Source organism: Amblyraja radiata, chromosome 2 (genome assembly GCF_010909765.2).
Source record: "Amblyraja radiata isolate CabotCenter1 chromosome 2, sAmbRad1.1.pri, whole genome shotgun sequence".
Lineage (NCBI taxonomy): Eukaryota > Metazoa > Chordata > Chondrichthyes > Rajiformes > Rajidae > Amblyraja > Amblyraja radiata.
In genome coordinates this window covers 121,765,083-121,788,533 of record NC_045957.1, presented here as the reverse complement: position 1 = coordinate 121,788,533, position 23,451 = coordinate 121,765,083, and the positions used below count along the sequence as shown (strand labels likewise).

The 23,451-nt window shown below is 44.9% G+C and overlaps 2 protein-coding genes across 3 annotated transcripts in view; one reads left to right on the top strand and one right to left on the bottom strand.

Moving 5' to 3' along the window:
• The window catches only part of eci2 (enoyl-CoA delta isomerase 2), a 77,455-nt gene extending 62,954 nt beyond the window's left edge, over positions 1–14,501 (bottom strand). The window contains exon 1 of the mRNA XM_033014649.1: positions 14,191–14,501. Within this exon, the coding sequence (XP_032870540.1) occupies positions 14,191–14,246 (56 nt within the window). The 5' untranslated portion in view covers positions 14,247–14,501. The remainder of the gene's footprint in view (positions 1–14,190) is intronic.
• A 55-nt stretch (positions 14,502–14,556) lies between these two features.
• cdyl (chromodomain Y like) overlaps positions 14,557–23,451 on the top strand; it is a 213,551-nt gene continuing 204,656 nt past the window's right edge. Inside the window, exon 1 of one of the 2 annotated variants that reach the window (XM_033014641.1) lies at positions 14,557–14,740. In XM_033014641.1, the coding sequence (XP_032870532.1) occupies positions 14,572–14,740 (169 nt within the window). In that variant the 5' untranslated portion in view covers positions 14,557–14,571. The remainder of the gene's footprint in view (positions 14,741–23,451) is intronic. The other variant, XM_033014634.1, reaches the window with a different exon arrangement.

The window sequence follows — 23,451 nt, the reverse complement described above, 5'->3', positions numbered from 1 at the left end:
GAAAGGACGTCGCACCAGACTCAAGAACCAGTAATCAGGCTTCTGAACCGTCCTCCATAAGCTAGGGTACGTCAGATTCAATTCTACCACATTGCGGACATTGGACTTAACTTGTGAAACTGTTGAGCTACAATGCTGACAACTAAATGCTGCACTCTGTATCTTCCTCTTTGCTACATCATACTTGAGTTTGTCCTGATTGTATTTTTCGTTTAATTTAGAGATACAGTGCGTAAACAGAACCCTTCGGCCCACTGAGTCTGCACCAATTCCCGCAAATTAACACTATCCTACGCACAAGGTGAGGTGGCATTAACATCCTTCCACTGAGCTTAGAGATATATAATGGAAACAGGCCCGAGTCTGCACAATCATCAATCACCTGTTTGTACTAGTTCTATGTTATACCAGTTTCTCATCCACTCCCTACACACTAGGGGCAATTTACAGAGGCCAATTGACATACAATCCCGCACGTCTTTGGGATTTGGGAGGAAGCTGGAGCACCATTGCGGGCACAGGGAGAACAGGCAAACATCGTAGACAGCACCTGAGGTCAGGATGGAACCCGGGTTTCTTGTGCTGCGAGGCAGCAACTACTGTTGCTCCACAGGATAAACAAACATCATGCTCTGAGCCCAGTAATCGTTAAATCATGCTTTACTTGTTTCATTCATGTGCTCAAAACATTTATGTACCATAGTTGATTCTCAATTATCTGCCACTTTTGATTACTCACAATATGATAAATAATGAGATGTCAGACTATAGAGCTTTCCTGTGGCTTTTTGATTTATCAACTATCTAGACATTAGTACCAACAAATAAGTTACCATGGAATAAGGCATCAATTTGAAAATCAATCCAGGTTTTAATAATTGGTTTTGAAATGTATGGAAATAAAATCTTTGATTCATAATCAATATTCAGAGAGTTGCTCTTAAATGAATCTGTTCCTTTAGACTTCAGAGATGCAGCGTGGAAACAGGCAGGCCCTTCAGCCCACTGAATCCGCGCCAACCAGTGATCACTCCTTACACAAGCACTATCCTACAAACTAGGGACAATTTACAATCTTTTTTACTGATGCCAATTAACCTACAAACCTTCCCCATTGTCAAGTCAACTTTATTTGTCAATTACACATACAAGATGTGCAGTGAAATGAAAGTGGCAATGCCTGCGGACTGTGCAAAAACTACAGAACAGAATGAATCAGTATTTACATATAAGAAAAAAAACAACAATTTAAAAAAAATCACAACACAACTAGTAAATTAGTCCCTGGTGAGATAAGAGTTTACAATCCTGATGGCCTGTGGGAAGAAACTCCGTCTCATCCTCTCTGTTTTCGCAGCATGACAGCGGAGGCGATTGCCTGACCGACCGTAGCAGCTGGAACAGTCCATTGCTGGGGTGGAAGGTGTCCCCCATAATGTTGCTGCCTCTGGATCTGCATCTTCTGATGTATAGGTCCTGCAGGGGGGCGAGTGAAGTTCCCAAGAGCCTTTCTGTCCTGGGCAGAGCAGTTCCCAAACCAGATTGTGATGTTGCCGGACAAGAAACTTTCTTCAGTAGAAGCACTAAAGGATCCTCAGAGAGACTCTGAATTTCCTCAGCTGCCTGAGGTGATAAAGGCCATTGTCCATGTCATATCCTCTGTGATGTGGACTCCCATGTATTTAAAGCAGCTCACCCTATCCACATTAGCCCCATTTATCTCCAGTGGCATGTACGTCCTCGGATGTTGTGCCCTAAAGTCCACAATCAGCTCCTTGATTTTTATGACATTCAAGAGGAGGCTGTTGTCCTGACACCAGAGTGCCAGATCAGCTACCTCCTCCCGGTAGGCCTTCTCATTGTTATCGGAGATCAGGCCCACCACCACAGAGCCATCAGCAAACTTGATTATGGTTCCCACAGCTTTCTGTGACAAGTTACAAACACCTTTGACTCTTAGTTCTAGTGATACAACTAGACCAAGTGGAACCAGTTGGGCCCCGTTCCCCCAACGCAATATTTCACCACTCATCCATTGCCCCAACTGCGCAGCCGCAGCTGAGGGGTTCCCATTGTGACACCAGAGATCCCTGTTGTGATGCGATCACACAAATCCTCCCCCCAACTGTGCCTCGCCCTCCCTCTTCATCTTTGCCATCACGGAAAGATCCTTGAAGAAAGTTGGGTTCAGTGTATTACCAACAGCCAAGTTCTTAAACCTCACTCCAGCTCCAGACTCCCTGCTATTAACTCTATCTACACTTCACACTGCCTCGGGAAAGCTGCCAACCTCAGTGATTTTTCCTTCTCCCAGTTCCCTTACAGCAGAAGGTACAGAAGCTTGAATGCAAGCACCACCAGACTCAGGAACAGCTTCTTCCCCTTTTATCAGGCTTCTGAACGGTCCTTCCGTATACTAGAACTGACGCGTGACAATTCTGAGAACTATATTCTGCACTGTCTCTTCTCCTTTGCTTTACTTGAGTCTGGCTTGATTTGCATCGTGCAGACAATTTTCAATGTTTGAAGGCTCCACAAATGTAGCAAACGCTTCAAGACCATTTCTCAGGCTGTGCTCTTCCGGCAACGGAAAGATCCACTTCAGCTTAGGGGAAAACTAAAAGTTTCATTCCAAGTGAATCAAAGACTACAGAAGTTTAACATTCTTCATGAAAGCTGCAATAAACCTGTCGCTGAGCAATTGGTGTGGAGGACCTGAATCAATCATTTCTGAGAACCACCAGAAAACACAGACTGAGCTTCACTGACTGCTCTGGCAAATGAAGATGTATTGGCTGTGGGCCGGCATGCACAAGAGATTGGCCCCTTCTATCTCACACCAGAGTCTCACGCGTTCTTTTGCAATGTCTATATCATACATCAATGTAGTGACAATATTGGGGAAAAGATATACCTATCCAGATGATAAAAGCAAGGACACTGGGGCATGAACATTAATGATGGGATTAGTTATTAAATATAGGTAGGATTAAGTTTACATTCACTTTAAAAAGTGGTCACAAGTGCTTAAGACGGCATGGTGGCCCAGCAGTAGAGTTGCTGCGTTACAGCGCCAGAGCCCCGGGTACGATCCCGACTACAGATGCTGTCTGTACAGAGTTTGTATGTTCTCCCAGTGACCTGCGTGGGTTTTCTTTGGTTTCCTCCCACACTCCAAAGACAGGTTTGTAGGCTAATTGGCTTGGTAAAACGGCAAATTATCTCTAGTGTATGTAGGATAGTGTTAGTGTGCAGGGATTGCTGGTCGGTGCGGACTCGGTGGGCCAAAGAGCCTGATTCCTCACTGTATCTCTAAACTCAATTAAACAAATTTATTTTCAATTAACAAATAGGATATGTGGCCTATGGCAATAAATTGACATCTCTTGATGTAACCAGTTTATTTAGTAAGATATACAGAACCTAGCATGTAAACATATACAATGTGAACAGCAAATGATTTAAATCATTTAACCTTGATCGTTTAAAATGTTGCCTTTCTTGGAATTCAACGGAAACAATTTTGTAAATGAGTAATGATTGCCAAAATGTTAGCTTTCCTGAATAATTGAGATGAGTACATTTGGCTTAGTTTTAGAGATACAGCATGGAAACAGGCCTTTCAACCCACCAAGTCTACATGTGATTTGTGTTAAATACAAACTTCAGGACCAAAGCACATTTGGAACACTTTGTTCTTTAAAATGGAACAAAAACAAGCAGTCTGTTGATGGGTACATTTTTGCCCATTAAATTTGTGGGTTAACAGTAGCATGCCAACAGAAGTGGGAGGCGGCACAGTGGCGCAGCAATAGAGCTGAGGCCTTACAGCGTGCATGGCCCGGGTTTGTGCCTGACTATGGGTGCTGTCTGTACAGAGTTTGAATGTTCTGCCTGTGACCGCGTGCGTTTCCTCCCATACTCCAAAGTCATACAGGTTTGCAGGTTATTTGGCTTTGGCAAAATTGCAAATTGTCCCCAAGGAGTCGGACAGTGTTAGTGTACGGGGTGATTGCTGGTCGACGCAGACTCCTACGGCCGAAGGGCCTGTTACCGCTCTGTATCTCTAAAAGCCAATCAACCTACAAACATGTACGTCTTTGGAATGTGAGAGGAAACCAGAGCATCTGGAGGAAACCCACGCAGTTTCAGGGAGAACATGCAAACTCCGTACAGACAGCACCCATAGTCAGGATTGATTCTGGACCTCTGGTGCAGCAAGGCAGCTACTCTACCACTGTGCTGCCCCCTTGGCTTTTCTTAGCCAAGGCAGCCGACTAAAATAACTAAATAACTACTAAAGCCTACTAAAATAACTAAGATAACTAAAAAGGCAATACGGGGAGAAAAGATGAGGCACGAAGGTAAGCTAGCCAAGAATATAAAGGAGAATAGTAAAAGCTTCTTTAGGTATGTGAAGAAGATAAAATTAGTTAAGACCAAAGTTGGACCTTTGAAGACTTAAAAAGGTGAATTTATTATGGGGAACAAGGAAACGGCAGACGAGTTGAACAGGTACTTTGGTTCTGTCTTCTCTAAGGAGGACACAAACAATCTTCCTGATGTACCAGTGGCCAGATGATTTGGGGTGACGGAGGAACTGAAGGAAATCCACATTAGGCAGGAAATGGTATTGGGTAGACTGATGGGACTGAAGGCTGATAAATCCCCAGGGCCAGATGGTTTGCATCCCAGGGCACGTAAGGATGTTTAAGAAGGAACTGCAGATGCTGGAAAATCGAAGGTAGACTGAAATGCTGGAGAAACTCAGCGGGTGAGGCAGCATCTATGGAGCGAAGGAAATAGACAACGTTTCGGGTCGAGACCTTTCTTCAGACTGATGAGAGGGTGGGGGGCGGGAAGAAGAAAGGAAGAGGTGGAGACAGTGGGCTGAGGGAGAGCTGAGAACGGGAGGAGACAGTGAGGGCTACCTGAAATTAGAGGTTAATGTTCATACAGCTGGGGTACAAACTGCCCAAGCAAAATATGAGGTGCTACTCAACCAATTTATGGTGGTCCTCAATCTTGCCACGGAGGAGGCCCGGGGCAGAAAGGTCGGATACGGAATGGGAGGGGGAGTTAAAGTGCTGAGCCACTGGGAGATCAGGTTGGTTATTGCGAACATAGTGGAAATGTTGGATCAGTTCCTGTGGATTGGAGGGTAGCTAATGTCATCCCACTTTTTAAGAAAGGCAGGAGAGAGAAAGCGAATTATAGACCACTTAGCCTGACATCGGTGGTGGGGAAGATGCTGGAGTCAATCATAAAAGATGAAATAGCGGCACATTTGGATAGCAGTAACAGGATCAGTCCAAGTCAGCATGGATTTACGAAAGGGGAGTCATGCTTCTAATCTTCTGGAATTTTTTTGTGGATGTAACTAGGAAAATGGACAAGGGAGAGCCAGTGGATATAGTGTACCTGGAAGTATTTAATAAGGTCCCACATAGGAGATTAGTCGGCAAAATTAGGGCACATGGTATTGGGGGTAGAGTGCTGACATGGATAGAATTTTGTTTGGCCTACAGGAAACGAAATTCTATCCCTACTAGGGATATGTTAATCCCTAGTAGGGATTAACGGATCCCTTTCAGAATGGCAGGCAGTGACTAGTGGGGTACCGCAAGGCTCGGTGCTGGGATCGCAGCTATTTATTTACAATATACATCAATGATTTAGATGAAGGTATTCAAAGCAACATTAGCAAATTTGCAGATGACACAAAGCTGGGTGGCAGTGTGAACTGTGAGGAGGATGCTAGGAGAATGCAAGGTGACAGGTTGGGTGAGTGGGCAGATGCATGGCAGATGCAGTTTAATGTGGATAAATCTGAGGATATCCACTTTGGTAGCAAAACAGGAAGGCAGATTATTATCTAAATGGTGTCAAGTTGGGAGAATGGGAATTCCACAGATTCACCACCGTCTGACTAAAGAAATTCCTTCTCATCTCCTTTCTAGGCTGTGGTGGCCAAGTCAATAGATAAAATTGACAGATTCTTGATTAGTACGGGTGTCAGGGGTTATTGAGCGAAGGCAGGAGAATGTAGTTGATGGCAGATTAGACATAATAGGCCGAATGGCCTAATTCTGCACGTAGAACTTATGAAAAAGACAAAGTGCTGGAGGAAGAAGGGTTCCAACCCAGAAGATCACCAATGCATGTTCTCTAGAGATGCTTACTGACCCGCTGAGTTAACACACCACTACGTTTCATTTTTTTCTGCCTGTAAACTAATGAAATATAACTGTATTGAATCATAAATGAAAAATGTTATTATTATTACTAGCCTGAAAATGCATGGGACAAATTTGAGTAAAGTTAGATTTCTGCAGATCAGGTCGTCCATAACCAAAGGAGATCTCTTCACTCTTTACTTGCTCTAAACTTTGCAATAACTCCATTTGGCATTTTCTAGTTCTTCTCTGGAGCAATCACTTATCCAGACTCTTCTTGCATTTGTGGTCCCTCGTTCCTGGAACAAATCTTGTAAATCTGGAAGGCCTGTACTCAAGGTCAGTGCCATTTTAATGGGCTTTCACATCCTCAATTAAAAGTGGTCCTCAGAATTCAGGAAATCACCGTGCTCGAGACCAAATACATTTTGTAAATGTATAGCATACTACTCAAGTTCAATTGCCTATCTCCGTACTTATTAAATAAGGCTTGATTAACTAACTTCATCTGCCATGCATCTTTAATGATTTATGCCCAAGTTTACATATCATTTCTTTAAATAAAATTATACTTTGGGACATATATTCTCTCCTCATCCATCCCAACAAACTCACTGAGTTTTTCAGCATTTTTGTGTACCTTCGATTTTCCAGCATCTGCAAGACCCCCCCTCAATCTTCTAAATTCTAGCGAGTACAAACCGAGTCTATTCAGTCTTTTTTCATATGAAAGTCCTGACATCCCAGGAATCAGTCTGGTTAACTTTCTCTGTACTCCCTCTATGGCAAGAATGTCTTTGGGCATTGGGCATTGTGACATCACACGATGGAACGTTCACCCAGTCTATATATGCCCCTCTGAAAATAAGCATGCAGGTAATGCAGGCAGTGAAGAAAGCTAATGGCATGATGGCCTTCATAAGAAGAGGAGTTGAGTTTTGGAGCAAAGAGGTCCTTCTGCAGTTGTACGGTGCCTGGTGAGACTACACCTGGAGTGTTGTGTGCAGTTTTGGTCCCCAAATTTGACGAAGGACATTCTTGCTATTGAGGCAGTGCAGCGTAGGTTTACAAGGTTAATTCCCGGGATGGCGGGACTGTCATATGCTGAGAGAATGGAGCGGCTGGGCTTGTATACTCTGGAATCTAGAAAGATGAGAGGGGATCTTATTGAAACATATAAGATTATTAAGGATTTGGGCACGCTAGAGGCAGGAAACATGTTCCCGATGTTGGGAGTCCAGAACCAGGGGTCACGGTTTAAGAATACGGGGTAGGCCATTTAGAACTGTGATGAGGAAAAACTTTTTCCACGCAGAGAGTTGTAAATCTGTGGAATTCTCTGCCTCTGCAGTGAAGGCCAATTCTCTGAATGCTTTCAAGAGAGATTGATAGAGCTCTTGAAGATAGCAGAGTGAAGCGATATGGGGAGAAGGCAGGAACGGGGTACTGATTGTGGATGATCAGCCATGATCACAGTGAATGGCGGTGCTGGCTCGAAGGGCCCACTCTTGCACTTATTGTCTATTGTACGATCAAGTTTCATGTCAGTTAAGATTTTGAAGTTGAGCCTAGATGCCAAGATCAAAAACAAACATAGAACAGTATAGCCATACAGACACTTCAGGGATGTCTGTGCAATCTAATGTAATCTAATCCTATCTGCCTGCATATGGCCCCTACTCCTCTAATCCCTGCCTGTTCAAGTGAATGTACAAATGCTATTCAAATACCTCTCGTATTTGCTTCCATCTTGTAAATCTTTAAACCTTCCCACCTTTACCTTAAACCTTTTCCTTGCAGTATTTGACCTTTCCACCCTGGGAAAGAGACACCGATATTGCACCCGTGCCTCTCATAACTTTAGATACTTCCATCAGGTGGCTCCTCAGCCTCTAATGCTCCGGAGAAAACAATCCAAGTTTGTCCAATCTCTCCTTATAGCCAATGCACCCCAATCGAGGCACATTGTGTTGAACTAATTCTGCACCCTCCCCAAAGCCTGGAGATGGTTGAAAGCTTCAAGGAGTAAATATCACTAGCAACTAGTCCTGGACCAGCCATAATGAAGCAATGACCAAGACAGCACACCAACGCCTTTACTTTGGTTTGAAATGACAGATAACTTGCTTTTCCCAGGTGATATCGATATGTTTTCAGCAACTTTTCTGACCACCAGAGGATCTTGAACCTTGTGCATGTTAGAGAAGAGAGCTTGAAGAGATGATATTCTGGCAACAACAATGTCCTGTCCAACAAAGCTGGTGGCTGTGGATCATTGGTTCCATAAAGATGTTGTCATTAGTGTGGTGCTGTTCCACAAATTATGATCTCCCGGTCAAACTGAGGTGTTGTACATTACCCTGGTATCATATCATCCCATCGAAAGGATGATAATGGTGTTAAAAGACATAGATTTTTTCACAGAGAGTTGCGAGTCTGTGGAATTTTCTCCCTCAGAGGGCGGTGTAGGCCGGTTCTCTGGATACTTTTAAGAGAGAGCTAGATAGGGCTCTTAAAGATAGCGGAGTCAGGGGATATGGGGAGAAGGCAGGAACGGGGTACTGATTGGGGATGATCAGCCATGATCACATTGAATGGCGGCACTGGCACGAAGGGCCGAATGGCCTACTCCTGCACCCATTGACTATTGTCTATTAAGTGGAACATGTGACAATAAAAGACCTTTGAAACCTTTGAAAAAGCACACAGTTATTAGCATATTGAAGAACAGTGATAGAACTCTTGAAGATGTTCTGCAGATGCGCCGTAGAAAGCATTTTATCGGACGCATGACAGCTTGGGAACAGCTCCATCCAAAACCACAAGAAATTGCAGAGAATTGTGGACACAGCCCAGACCATCACACAAACCAACCTCCCTTCCATTGACTTCATCTACACTTCACATTGCTTCGGCCAGGCCTGCAAAATAATCAAGGACCAATCTTACCCCAGTCACTCCTCACCTCAGAAGTGTAAAAATGCACACCTCCAGATTCAGTGACAGTTTCTTCCCAGCTGTTATCAGGCAACTGAACCACCCTACCACCAACAACAAGAAGAGAGCTACTGTCTACCTCATTGAAGACACCCAGACTATCTTTAATCGGACTTTACTGGAATTTATCTTGCACTAAACATTATTCCCTTTGTAATCATGCATATCTTTCCACTGACTGGATAGCAGCAACAAAAAGCTTTTCATTGTACATCGGTACAATGAAAATTGTATCGGTACACATGACAATAAACTAAACTGAAGAATGTAGTCTTTGTGCAGAGTCAATGCTGGAAAAAGAGTCTTCTATACATTCTGGATAGTATTTAAACCAAACACAGAATAAATAATCAAGGGTGCACTCAAAGGTTCAATGAAGAAATGCAACTTCCTGCCACAGGCTGTGAGGCTGCTAAACAGTCACTCTGTACTCAGTCACCTGATTCTGCGGCTTTGCACTGACATTTTAATAACTGGTACTGGCCACTCAAATCAGCTGCCCTGGACATTTTAATGATTGGGTTTACTGTATTTTAATGTTGCTGTTTTACCTGCTTTTAACTATTTATACTGTTTCATCAGGGACTGGATTGTTTTTATTATTATTATGTGTGATATGTTTTAAGTTTCATGTGCGATGCTCGGGTATTCCCTGGGAAACGTCTTCTCATTTTGCACTGTACAACTGTTGCTTTGCAAGATGACAATAAAGGTTGATTTGATTTGAACATCTCCAGAGATGTTGCATTGTGAAAACTTCAAGCCCACAACCACCATCTGGAGTATTAATGATTGTGTCACCATTAAGAACCTCAAGGACATCAGGAGCAGAGGTCCTGCGTAAGAGGAAACTCAAACTACTTGATCAGTAAGCCACCCGCCCATAGAAGAATCTGTGGTTCCCATATTAGTTTCAAACGGTCATGTCGTAAGGTCATAAGTGATAGGAGTAGAATTAGGCCACTCAGCCCATCGTCTACTCTGCCATTCAATCATGGCTGATCTATCTCTCCCTCCAAACACCATTCTCCTGCCTTCTCTCTGACCTGTACCTGTACTAATCAAGGTCCGATGAAGGGTCTCAACCTGAAACATCACCCATACCTTCTCTCCAGAGATACTGCCTGTCCCACTGAGTTACTCCAGCTTTTTGTGTCTATCTTAGGTTTAAACCAGCATCTGCAGTTCCTTCCTATACAAGAATCCATCTATCTCTGTCCTAACAAGATTCACTGACTTGGCCTCCATAGCTATCTGTGGCAAAGAATTCAACACAATCACCACACTCTGACTAAAGACATTTCTCCTCATCTCCTTCCGAAAAAAACGTCCTTTAATTCTGAGGTTATGACCTAGACCCTTCCACGAGTGGAAATATCCTCTCCATATCAACTCTATCCAAGCCTTTAACTATTCTATATGTTTCATTGTCCAACTCAGAACCATCAAAGCCATGGTGGAAATGATCAGAGGGGACTGTCCAAAAAGGAATTGATGTCAATCCCTGGGATCAGCTCTCCCATGAGAGCAATGGTCAAGAGTCAAGAATGCTTATTGACAACAATAACGCAGAAAAAAAAATGCCCCCAAGTCTATGTAGTTTGGAGCTTATTTGGAGGTTGTAGCGTTTAATAGCCAAATGGCTATAGGGAAGAAGCTATTCCTGAACCTAGACAAGTTTTCAGCTCCTACGCCTTCTTCCCAATGGCAGGAATGAAATGCGTGTGCGGCCAGGGTGGTATGGATCTTTGATGATGCTGGATTTTTTGAGGCAGCGACTCTTGTAGATCTCTTTGATGGTGGGGAGGTCAGAACCTGTGATGGACCAGCAGTGTTCACCACTTTTTGCAATCGTCTTAATTTCTGGGCGTTTAAGGTGCCAAACCAGGCCTCATGCAACCAGTCAATATGCTCTCATGTTTGCACATGTAGAAGTTTCTTTATGATTGCATTAAAATGCTGGATCGAGAACAGATATATGCTCACCTAGGAATGTGAAGCTTTTGACTTTTGCCACCATCATGCCAACTATGAGGACAGGTTTGTCGATCCGCGGCTTTCATCTTCCAAAGTTGAGTTACTCCAGGATTTTGTGTGTATCAACAAGCATTTCTTTGATTTTACTGACGTTGAGAGCAAGGTTGTTGATCTGGAACTATTCAGTCAGTTAATGAATTTACCTTCTGTACTCTGACTCGCAGCTATCCATAATTCGTCCAACGACGCTGGTGTCGGCAAATTTGAAGATGGAGCTGGAATGATATCCGGCTACACTGTCATGAGTATAAACTTAGTAGAGCAGGGTGCTGAGCACACAGCCTTGAGGTGCTCCTGCGCTGATGGTTATTGAGGAGGAAGTGTTGCTGTCAATTCATACTGAATGTGGTCTATTGATGACGGTTGATGATCCAGTTGCAGAGGGATGCGTAGGGACCCAATTCTGTGAGCTTCTTAGTTAGTTTGGAGGGATGAAGGTGTTGAATACCAAGCTGTTGTCGATGAATAACAGTCTGACGTATGTGTTTTTATTGACTGCGGTCAGTGCAGAGTGGAGAGCCAGCAAGATTGCATCCTCCGTTACCAGAGTGTGGCGATAGGCAAAATGGATCCAGGTTTTTGGTGAGGTAGGCCATAACCAACTTCTCAAAGCACTTTATCACCATGGACATTAGTGCCACCGGTCAGTAATCATTGAGACACACATCTTGTGCACCAATACGTAAACCTAAGATGACAAATGGGCCCCTACCAGGACAGCAAAGAAAGTATTGCAAGAAAGAGGAAATTGCAAGCAAAAAAAAAGTGCTGGAGTAACTCAGGTCAGGCAACATCTCTGGAGAACGCGGTCAGGCGACATTTCAGGTCAGGACTCTTCTTGGGACCCTTCTTTGGACTTTGCCCCCAAAATAAAGTGGTTTGTTGTGAAGATAGACACAAAAAGCTGGAATAACTGGGTCAGGCCGCATCTCTGGAGAAAAGGAATAGGTGATATTTTGGGTCGAGACCATTCTTCACACTGAGAATCAGGGGAGAGGAAACCAAGAGATGTGAAAAGGTACATAGAAAAAATGTATGAAAAATAAGCAAAAATGCAGAACAAAGCCAGCAACAATAATCAAGGAAAGGTGGAAACCACAATGGTCCATTGTAGGAAGGAACTGCAGATGCTGATTTAAACCGTAGATAGACACAAAAAACTGGAGTAACTCAGCGGGACATGCAGCATCTCTGGAGAGAATGGGTCGAGATCTTTCTTCAGTCTGAAGTCTATCTATGATCCATTGTAGGCTGTGCGGAAGGCGGTAACAAGCAATATAAACAGCAAAATTCAGCAGGAGGACAGCAAAACTAGTACGATGAATAGGGTGGGGGAAGGACGGAGAGAGAGACAGAGGGAGAGAGAGACAGAGAGGGAGAGAGAGACAGAGACAGAGAGAGAGACAGAGACAGAGACAGAGACAGAGGGGGAGAGAGAGAGAGAGAGAGAGAGAATGCAAGGGTTACTTGAACTTGGAGGAATTCTCAAATAACTCTTGCATCCCCTCTCCCTCCCCATTGTAGGCCCCACCTATCCTTGATCACCATTACTGCCTTAGATCTGTCTTTTTGCATATCGTTCATTAACTTGTTCTATGTCCCTTTTCATATCTCTAGTGGGGTCAAGGAAAGAGCGTTCATGTCGCGGCCCTGTTTTCACAAATCCTTCCACCACCACGCACAAGAAGCGCAAGACATACACCGTTGTGTGGTGATGCCGAGAAGTGTGTTCAGCTCTGGCTGAACAACTTCTAATCTTGTGTGTGGACTCGAAGAAGAAGAATATTTCTAGTTTACCTCTCGCTTGATTCTCAGTTTTGAAGAAAGATCTGGACCAAAATGTCCCCATTCCTTCCCCCCCCACGGATGCTGCCTGTCCCGATGAGTTTACTCCAGCATTTCATGTAGATCTTCAGTGTAAACCAGCATCTGCAGTTCCTTCCTGCACTGAGTGGTTTGCAGATCAGGTCAAACTCGGTGCTGAAATGACAGACATCCCTAGTGTTGTTGAACCACGACTGGACTTTTGAACCTTATAAACAAGGGAACCTTGCTTGAAGGGGGGGGGGGTGTGGAGAGAGAGGGGGGTTGGAGAGAGAGGGTGGGGGTGTTTAGAGGGGGTGGAGAAGAGAGGGGGTGGTGGAGAGAGGGGGTGGTGGAGAGAGAAGGGTGGTGGAGAGAGAAGGGTGGTGGAGAGAGAAGGGGGTGGAGAGAGAAGGGGGGGTGGAGAGAGTGGGTTGGGGTGCGGGGAGGGGGTGGAGAGAGGGGGTGGGGTGGAGAGATGGGGGGGTGGAGAGAGGTGGGGGGTGGAGAGAGAGGTGGGGGGTGGAGAGAGAGGTGGGGGGAGGAGAGAGAGGTGGGGGTGGAGAGAGATGGTGGGGGGGGAGAGAGGGGGTGGGGGGTGGAGAGATGGGGGGGGTGGAGAGAGGTGGGGGGGGGGGAGAGAGAGGTGGGGGTGGAGAGAGAGGTGGGGGTGGAGAGAGTAGGGGTGGAGAGAGGGGGTGGGGGTGGAGAGATGGGGGGGTGGAGAGATGGGGGGGGTGGAGAGAGGTGGGGGGTGGAGAGAGAGGTGGGGGGTGGAGAGAGAGGTGGGGGAGAGATGGGGGGGAGATGGGGTGGAGAGAGTGGGGGGGGAGAGATGGGGGGGTGGAGAGATGGGGGGGAGATGGGGTGGAGAGAGGGGGGGGGTGGAGAGATGGGGGGGGGTGGAGAGGGGGGGTAGAGAGAGGTGGGGGTGGAGAGGGGGGGTAGAGAGAGGTGGGGGTGGAGAGGGGGGGTAGAGAGAGGTGGGGGTGGAGACATGGGGGGGGGTGGAGAGGGGGTGGAGAGATGGGGGGGTGGAGACATGGGGGTGTGTGGAGACATGGGGGGGTGTGTGGAGACATGGGGGGGTGTGTGGAGACATGGGGGGGGGTGGAGAGATGGGGGGGGGGGGGTGGACAGAGTGGGTTGGGGTGGAGAGAGGGAGAGGGAGGCTTACCGGATCGCTCTGAGGAACGGCCACCGTCCCAGCAGGGCAAACAAGCCAACGGCCATGAATGAGGGCAAAGTCTTGCACCTTGATAGCGGGAGCGACAGCACCTTGCGGCCGACAGTACCAGACCGACCGACCCGCCTGCCCCTTCACACCTGACAGCGCCGCCCGTTGGGAACGTCACCGACCCCCCCCACCTCTCATCGTCACGTGAGCACCAGCCAGCTCGATCCCTTCCAACCGTTTCTCTCTCCCGCCCGCGGCTCGCTCTCTCACACCCCCTCGCGCTGCGCGCTCTCGCGGACGGGCGCGCGCGCGCCCCAGCCACTTCCGGTCGGCTCTCCCTCATGGAGCGGGGCTGGGCTCCTCCCTCTCCCCCCCCACCCCATGCTGCGCAGTACGGCGTGCGCACTGGCACTCACCCCCTCGGTCTGTCCGTCCGTCCGTCGGCGAGAGGAGGCCGGAGCGCCGCGAACAGGGGGCTCGCATAAAGTGCTGCCCTCACACTTGGCCCACGCTCAGCTTCGGGATCATGGCTTCCGAGGAGCTGTACGAGGTACGGAGATGGAGTTTAGAGGGGAAAAAAAGATAGATAGATATATATATATTATAGTGATCATAAATTAGGTACCTTGATATCCTCGAGTCCTACCGAGCTTGGTCAGCAACCACCGTGGGCCTCTCCTCTCAAGGACGAGAGAAGGAAGGAAGGAAGGAAAAAAAGGAAAGCAGGAAGGAAAGAAGGAAGAGGGGAGAGAAAGGAGAGAGAGCGGAAGGCAAAAAAGGAAAGAAAGAGGAGAGAAAGAAGAGAGAGACAGAGAGAGGGAGAAGAAAGAACAGAGGAGGAAGAAAGAAAGACAGAAAGAGAAAGAAAAAAGAAGAAAGGAGAGAAAGAAAGAAAGAGGAGAGAGAAAGAAAGAAAAGAAAGAGGAGAGACAGAAAGAAAAGAGGAAAAGGAAAGAAAGAAAGAGGAGGAAGAGGAGAGAAAGAAAGAAAGAGAGAACAGAGAAAGAAGAGGAGAAGAGAAGAAGAGGAGAAGGAGAGGAGAGGGGAAAGAAGAGAGAGAAGAAAGCGAGAGAGAGGAGAAAGAAGAGGAGAGAAGAAAGAGAGAGAAAGAAAGAGAGGAGGAAAAGAGAAGAGAGAGCCTCAAAAGTCGCGCCGAGTCCCTCTTCTTCCCATCTCACTCCCCTCTCTTTCTCTCCCTCTTCTCTCCCACCCTCTTCTCTTCCACCCTACCTGTTCGCTCCCTCCATCCCTCTTCTCTCCCACCCTCTCTTGTTTTTTTCCTTCCATCCTTCCCTCATTTAAAGAAGACGATCCGCCGTTAAGCCGGCATGAGGAGGGATCTGAGGGGAGTGTGGTTGTCCAGGAGTTGTTGGAGATCATCTTCCAAGGTGGTGGTGGAGAAGCTGGAGTTTTTGGTGTGTAATGGTGCGGTTGGCCTGGTGCGGCGTGTCGGGGAGTGTGTACCGGGGACGCGCTAACTATTTACTCATCTCTCTTTCCCCACAACTCCGGCCACAACTCACCCTGGCTCTCCGGCTTCGAGGTGGCGACCTCTTCCTCCGTTAACAAGACAAACAGGTTCCCATAAGGGACGGCATCACACCTTGCCTTGGGCTGGGGGATTTCTGATTCAGAACCACTTCGTTAGATTAGAGTCAAATTGTACTTTGAGAGGGCACCGAGAAGTTCTTAAGACTGGTTGTTGTAAAATTGATTCTTTTACGGGGTGTAGGGATGTAATGATAGTTATTGGCCATGATTAATGAATTTCGAGTTGGATCCAGGGGAAGCTCACAAGTCTTCTAATATTGACGGCGTGGGTTTGTTTTATCCTCCCAAGCGTCGATATCTAACCCTTCCCCTTTCCTCTGCATTTTTTTGATATTCATGAAAAATCCTGAAAATATAATTGTGCGATTTGATATGTGATCATAGTCCTTGGAAGTCCATCAAATATGGTGCCAAACTGTTCTAGATGTTTATGTAGTTCATGTGTGGACAAATTATATTCAGTGGCCAATTCATAACTGTTTGGGTTTTATTTGTAGCCTATACAATAATCCTTGAATTATCTTTGGTATTAAGTTATTGAGTTATGTCCTATAATTGTATGTTTGCCTAATTTCGATAATTCAATTTCACAACCCAGAATGTATGTGGATGTTAAAATTTAAGGTTCTTTATTGGGTAATTAATTTTAAGCTATAACCGCAAGAGTACCTCCTTGATCATCTACAAGGGTGAAATTTGTTGGTTTTAGTTGAGGTTGTCATCTGAGTATCTATGTTGCACTGTTGATGAGGTCTATGAACACAAGGAACAATGTGTTATCTTCCTTGCACCTTTTTTTAATCAAATGTGAACATGCGTTTACAAGTTGAATTCTTTGGAAGGGTTTAACAACATTAATTTGAATTTCACTCTTTCAAACATCCTAGCAATGGATTTGCATTATTATGGTGTTCATCTTTTGATTGAATGTCTTGCTGTTAATCTTTTGAAGTGTCTCTGATGTGTATAATAGTGATGCTTAACTATATTATGCAGTAATTCCTAATAATAATTGAACACGGAACAATGGTGTATGTTGGGTTTTTATCAACCATCTGAGTGAACCATGGTTAATGGTTCCTTATTGGAATGGGTATTAATGGCAGATTTTTCTGTAGTATGTGTTTATAAGTTGTATTAGAAGTTAAAAAACTTTTGCGTGTTGTTGGATTGGCTAAATGGAACATTTTATGTTGTAATTGTTTCATATTTAAACTTTATACTTGTACCTTAAGTTAGTCAAGTCTAGTTTATTGTCATGCACAGGTTTTCAGGTAAGGGGTACAATTAGTATTAGTAAATTGAGCATAATTGTCAATGTTCCCTACGTACAGTATAAACTTCCAAAGTGATACATCAGCTAAGAGAACGATGCATTTTTGTTCACATTGTTAGATTTTCACTGTGATCCCACAATAGGATTTGGACTTTTACATGTTCTTTTAATATTTGACAATGCTTCCTTATGTCTACTATCTGTTTAGTGCTAAGTTTATTGAAGATCTGATGAATAAATGGTATTTAATCTTCTGATGGCTATATACATATAAGAAAATGAGCATGGCTTTGAATTAATACCATTAGTAATCAGTTGCTGTGTTACAGAAGGCAACTTATCTTAATCTTGGGAAACCAATTGAAAATTCTTGTGATGTAATGCAAATGATGTAGATGCCAGTGACAGTGTTTAGCTTCTGTTGGGATGCATGACTTCCTGTTTGATTTGCTATGAGAGTTTAATGATGTTGATTCAATCTATTTGCTCTTCATGTGGAGTTTTGGGCTCCACCACCTGAATCTTTAGATATTTAGCCTTTAGATGAATGGCCTCTGCCATTTGTTCCTTTACTGCCTTCCATACCCTCACCTTGATTATAATCAACTGATTTACAATCCTTCATATAGGAAATGGCGCTGTGGTCCGCTTGGCTGTTTGCTCATCCTGAAACACTGCTGCCTAGTTCTCGACTCTTGAGAACTTGGACTCCTCATATGAATTTTCTTCATCTAGATTCCAGTAATGAAGTTGGTTTTGCTCAGACTCATCCCACGGGGAAAACCCTTTTCCAAGGAATCAATCATAAACAGGTCCTTTGACGATGCTAACCAAGATGCCCTACGCTAGTCCCACCTGCTCGCATTTGCCTATGTCTGCTAAACATTTCCTGTCCATGTACTTGTCCAAATGTATTTTACATGTTTTTATATTACCTGCCCCAATTACTTCCTCTGGCAGCTTGTTCCATACACCCATCACCTCATGTGTGAAAACGTTGCCCCTTAGGTTCCTATTAAATATTTTCCCTCTTGCCTCAAACCCCTGTCCTCTGGTTCTTAATTCCTCTTCTCTTGGTAACGATTCTATGCATTGACTATCTATTCCCCTCATGATCTTGTATACCTCTATAAGATTACACAGGGATCTGTGTTGGGTCCACTGTTGTTTGTCATGTACATCAATGATCTGGACGATGGTGTGGTAAATTGGATTAGTAAGTATGCAGATGATACTAAGATAGGTGGGGTTGCGGGTAATGAAGTAGAGTTTCAAAGTCTACAGAGAGATTTATGCCAGTTGGAAGAGTGGGCTGAAAGATGGCAGATGGAGTTTAATGCTGATAAGTGTGAGGTGCTACATCTTGGCAGGACAAATCAAAATAGGACGTACATGGTAAATGGTAGGGAATTGAAAAATGTAGGTGAACAGAGGGATCTGGGAATAACTGTGCACAGTTCCCTGAAAGTGGAATCTCATGTAGATAGGGTGGTAAAGAAAGCATTTGGTGTGCTGGCCTTTATAAATCAGAGCATTGAGTATAGAAGTTGGGATGTAATGTTAAAATTGTACAAGGCATTGGTGAGGCCAATTCTGGAGTATGGTGTACAATTTTGGTCGCCTAATTATAGGAAGGATGTGAACAAAATAGAGAGAGTACAGAGGAGATTTACTAGAATGTTGCCTGGGTTTCAGCAACTAAGTTACAGAGAAAGGTTGAACAAGTTAGGGCTTTATTCTTTGGAGCGCAGAAGGTTAAGGGGGGACTTGATAGAGGTTTTTAAAATGATGAGAGGGATAGACAGAGTTGACGTGGAAAAGCTTTTCCCACTGAGAGTAGGGAAGATTCAAACAAGGGGACATGACTTGAGAATTAAGGGACTGAAGTTTAGGGGTAACATGAGGGGGAACTTCTTTACTCAGAGAGTGGTAGCTGTGTGGAATGAGCTTCCAGTGAAGGTGGTGGAGGCAGGTTCGTTTTTATCATTTAAAAATAAATTGGATAGTTATATGGATGGGAAAGTAATGGAGGGTTATGGTCTGAGCGCAGGAATATGGGACTAGGGGAGATTATGTGTTCGGCACGGACTAGAAGGGTCGAGATGGCCTGTTTCCGTGCTGTAATTGTTATATGGTTATTACCCCTCAGCCAAGAGTCAGGAGTGTTTCTCTTTCATATCTACCGAAATGTAACAATTACATTTCTACTGAAAACAATGACAGTTCGAAGTTTAGTTATCTCAATAGCTTGATGGTTGTTGGGAAGAAACTGTTCCTGATCCTTGACATCACAGTTTTCAGACTCCTATATCTCCTTCCCAATGGCAGGAGTGAAATAAGAGCATGGTAGGGTGGTTTGGGTCCTTAATGGCACTGGCTGCCTTTTTGAGGCAGCGCTTCCAGTAGATCCTTTTGATGGTGGGGAGGTCAGAATCTACGATGGACCAGGCAGTGTCCTCCACTCTTTACTATCTCCTTCATTCCTAATGTTCGAGTTGCCGAACCAGGCCATGATGCAACCAGTCATTATACTCACTTCCGTATACCTGTAGATGTTTTAGAGAGTATTTGTCGACATACCAAATCCCCTCTTGCCCTCCAAGGAATAAAATCTTAGCCTGCCCATTTCTCCCATCCATCTATTCCTCTCACCTGTTTCTAGAAAGATTTAATAGGAATCTGAGGGGTAACCATTTTACACAAAGGTGTAGTGGGTGTATGGAACAAGCTGCCAGAGGAGTTAGTTGCGGCAGGGACTATCCCAATGTTTAAGAAAAGGTTAGAAATGTAGATGGATAGGACAGGTTTTGGGGATATGGACTGAAAGTGGGCAGGTGGGACTAGAGTAGCTGGGACATGATGGCCAGCGTGGGAAAGTTGGGCCGAAGGGCCTGTTTCCATGTTCTATGAGTGTCTCTACGACTTTGCTGTTTGAAAATCCTGATACATGTTCGATTGGTTCCCCACATCTAACCTTGCATCTCAAAAACAACCTACCAAACGGAATATTTCCGTTGTAAAATTATGTTGATGCTGCCAGATCCTATTATGATTTTTTTTAATTTACCCTGTTCCTACATGCTTAACGATGTATTACATCATTTTATCTTTCTTTCTCAAATAACAGCGCTACAGTTGCAACCTTCCAATCTGCTGGAAATTCAAGGAATTTGGGAAATTTACTAATAAATATATGATCTCTGCAGCCACCTTTCTCACTACCATGGAGAGCAGGCTATTCCTTTCTGGAAGCTTTGCTACGCATATCTCAATTTCCTATTCCTTTTCTTTAGTGATATTAATAATTTTGAGTTCTTTACTTTCTGTAAATCCTGTAGTCCCCTCTGCTGTATTAATTATGTTCATAATGAAGACCAACACACATTAATTTTTGGGCACCCATATTGCACGTACCTTGTCTCTCTCTACATCGCACACTGATAGTTATTTTCTCTCACTTTTTCACTAGTTGTTTGGCAATGTTAGTAGTCTCTAAGTCCAAATCATGGATGGATCCATTTCTTATGAAGATTTAAAAAAAAATCACAATGGAATATGCATATTTTAAACAATTTTCGGAAGTGGTGGTGCCGTTTGTCTTTTTTCTTTTCGTCTTTTTTTGTCTTGTTAGGAGTATGTTTTTGGTTTATTTTTAATCATGTTTATGTGGGGGGGGAAACTTTTAAATCTCTTCCTTGAACAGGGACGCAACCTTTTCCTTGTCGTGTCTCCGTTTCGCTGGGGCCTAACATTGTGGAGTTGGTGGCCTCCAACTGGAATCGATCTGATGGCTCCGGTCGCAGAGCCTGTGGACTTACCATCACGAAGCTGGCTGACTTCGGAGGCTGTGGTGGTGCTGTGGCTGAGACTCGACTTCGGAGCTCTGGAGGCTTCGGCCGCAGGCCCCGTGGACGTTAAAATCGGGAGCTCGCGGGTCCCTGGTAGGAGACCGATTTTCGGGAGCTCCCGCAACGCCAACTTCACCCGCCCCGAATCCCTGGGTTTGAATTGGCCTGGCGCGGCTTAATCGGCCGCGGGACTTACCTTCGCCCGCCGGGGGCTTTAACATCAAGCGCCTCGATCGCCTCGACGCAGCAGTTTGACTGCCTGACTGCGGGAGTGGAACAGGGAAGAGATAAAACTTTTGCCTTCCATCACAGTGAGGAGGTGTTTGGAGATTCAATGTGATGGATGTTTGTGTGAAATTGTGTTAATTGTGAGTTTTTTTTTATTGCTGTTATGACTGCAGGGAACAAAATTTTTGTTTGTTTGAATGACAATAAAAGACATTCTATTTCTAATTTTACAAATCAACTGGTTAAAGAATTGTCCTGTGTGGAGGGGGGGGGGGGGGGGTGGAGGGGTGAGAGGTCGAAGGATAATGTAAAATATACATTTTTTCCTTGGAGTTGTGTACTGAAGATAAGCAGCAAAATGGAAATGGAGAGATGGAATCTCCACTATGTTTGGCAGCAACTCTTTGGTCATTAGGAATAAAGGGGACTTTTTTCTGATTGGCAACCAGTGATGTTCCGCAGGAGTCGATGTTGGGGCCGCTACTCTTCACATTGTATTTCAATGATTTGGATGATGGAATTGATGGTTTTGTGGCCAAGTTTGCGGATGATAGTGCAGAGGAAGCTGCAAGCCTGCAGAAGGATTTGGACTGTTTGGGAGAGTGGGCAAAGAAGAGGCCGATCAAATACAGCCTAGCAAAGTGTGCGGTCATGCACTTTGGTAGTAGGAGTAAAGGCACAGACAATTTGGTAAATGGGGAGAGGATTGAGTTAACGTATGATGAGCATTTAACGGCTCTGCGCCTGTACTTGCTGGAGTTTATGTTCATTAGATATAGGAGCAGAATTAGGCCATTTGATCCATCGTCTACTCCACCATTCAATCGTAGCTGTGTCTATCTTTCCTCTTCAAAAAAATAAATAATTTCCTGCCTTCTCCTCATAACTGAGCAGGCAACTGTGTTTAGAAACATAGAAAATAGGTGCAGGAGGAGGCCATTCGGCCCTTCGAGCCAGCACCACCATTCATTGTGATCATGGCTGATCATCCCCAATCAATAACCCGTGCCTGCCTTCTCCCCATTTCTCTTGATTCCACTAGCCCTTAGAGCTCTATCTAAAAGCCCTGTCCCACGGTACGAGTTCATTCCAAGAGCTCTCCCGAGTTTGCCCTGATTCGAACTCGGAGATTTACGGTAATGGCCAGTCTTTGGTACTTGGGGCTCTCGTGGACATTTTTCAACATGTTGAAAAATCTTCACGAGTCTTCCCGTGCTTACCTGCCGTTAGCGAGTCATCCCGAGTACCTGCCGTTGGCATTACGAGCCATTAAGAGACGTCCCCGAGCTATGTTCATTCTCCGAACTTACCACGAGTTTGATTTTTTAAAAACTCGGTAGGGCTCTTGGAATGAACTTGTACCGTGGGACAGGGCTATTACTCTCTCTTAAATCCATCCAGTGATTTGTCCTCCTCTGCCCTCTGTGGCAGGGAATTTCACAACTCTCTGGGTGAAAAAGATTCTGCTCACCTCAGTCTTAAATGGCCACACCTTTATTCTAAGACTGTGGCCCCTGGTTCTGGACTCGCCCAACATTGGGAAAAATGTTCCTGCATCTAGCTTGTCCAGTCCTTTTATAATTTTATGTTTCTATAAGATAGCCCCTCATCCTTCTAAACTCCAGTGAATACAAGCCTAGTCTTTTCAATCTTTCCTCATATGACAGTTCCGCCATCCCAGGGATTAATCTCGTGAACCTACGCTGCACTGCCTCAATCACAAGGATGTCCTTCCTCAAATTAGGACCAAAAATGTACACAATACTCCAGGTGTGGTCTCACCAGAGCACTATACAACTGCAGAAGAACCTCTTTACTCCTATACTGAAATCCTCTTATCATGAAGGCCAACATTCCATTAGCTTTCTTCACTGCCTGCTGTACCTGCACGCCAACTTTCAGTCACTGGTGTACAAGGACACCCAGGTCTCGCTGCACCTCCTAACCCCATTGAGATAATAATCTGCCCCCTTGTTTTTGTCACCAAAGTGGATAACCTCACATTTATCTATATTATACTGCATCTGCCACGCATCTGCCCACTTACTCAACCTGTCCAGGTCACCCTGCAACCTCCTAACATCCTCTTCACAGTTCACACTGCCACCCAGCTTTGTGTCATCCACAAACTTGCTAGTGTTGCTCCTAATTCCCTCTTCCAAATCATTAATATATATGGTAAATAGTTGCGGCCCCAACACCGAGCCTTGCGGCACTCCACTCGCCACTGCCTGCCATTCTGAAAAGGACCCGTTCACTCCTACTCTTTGCTTCCTGTCTGCCATCCAATTTTCTATCCATGTCAACACCCTACCCCCCTATACCTTGTGCTCTAATTTTAGTCACAAGTCTCCCGTG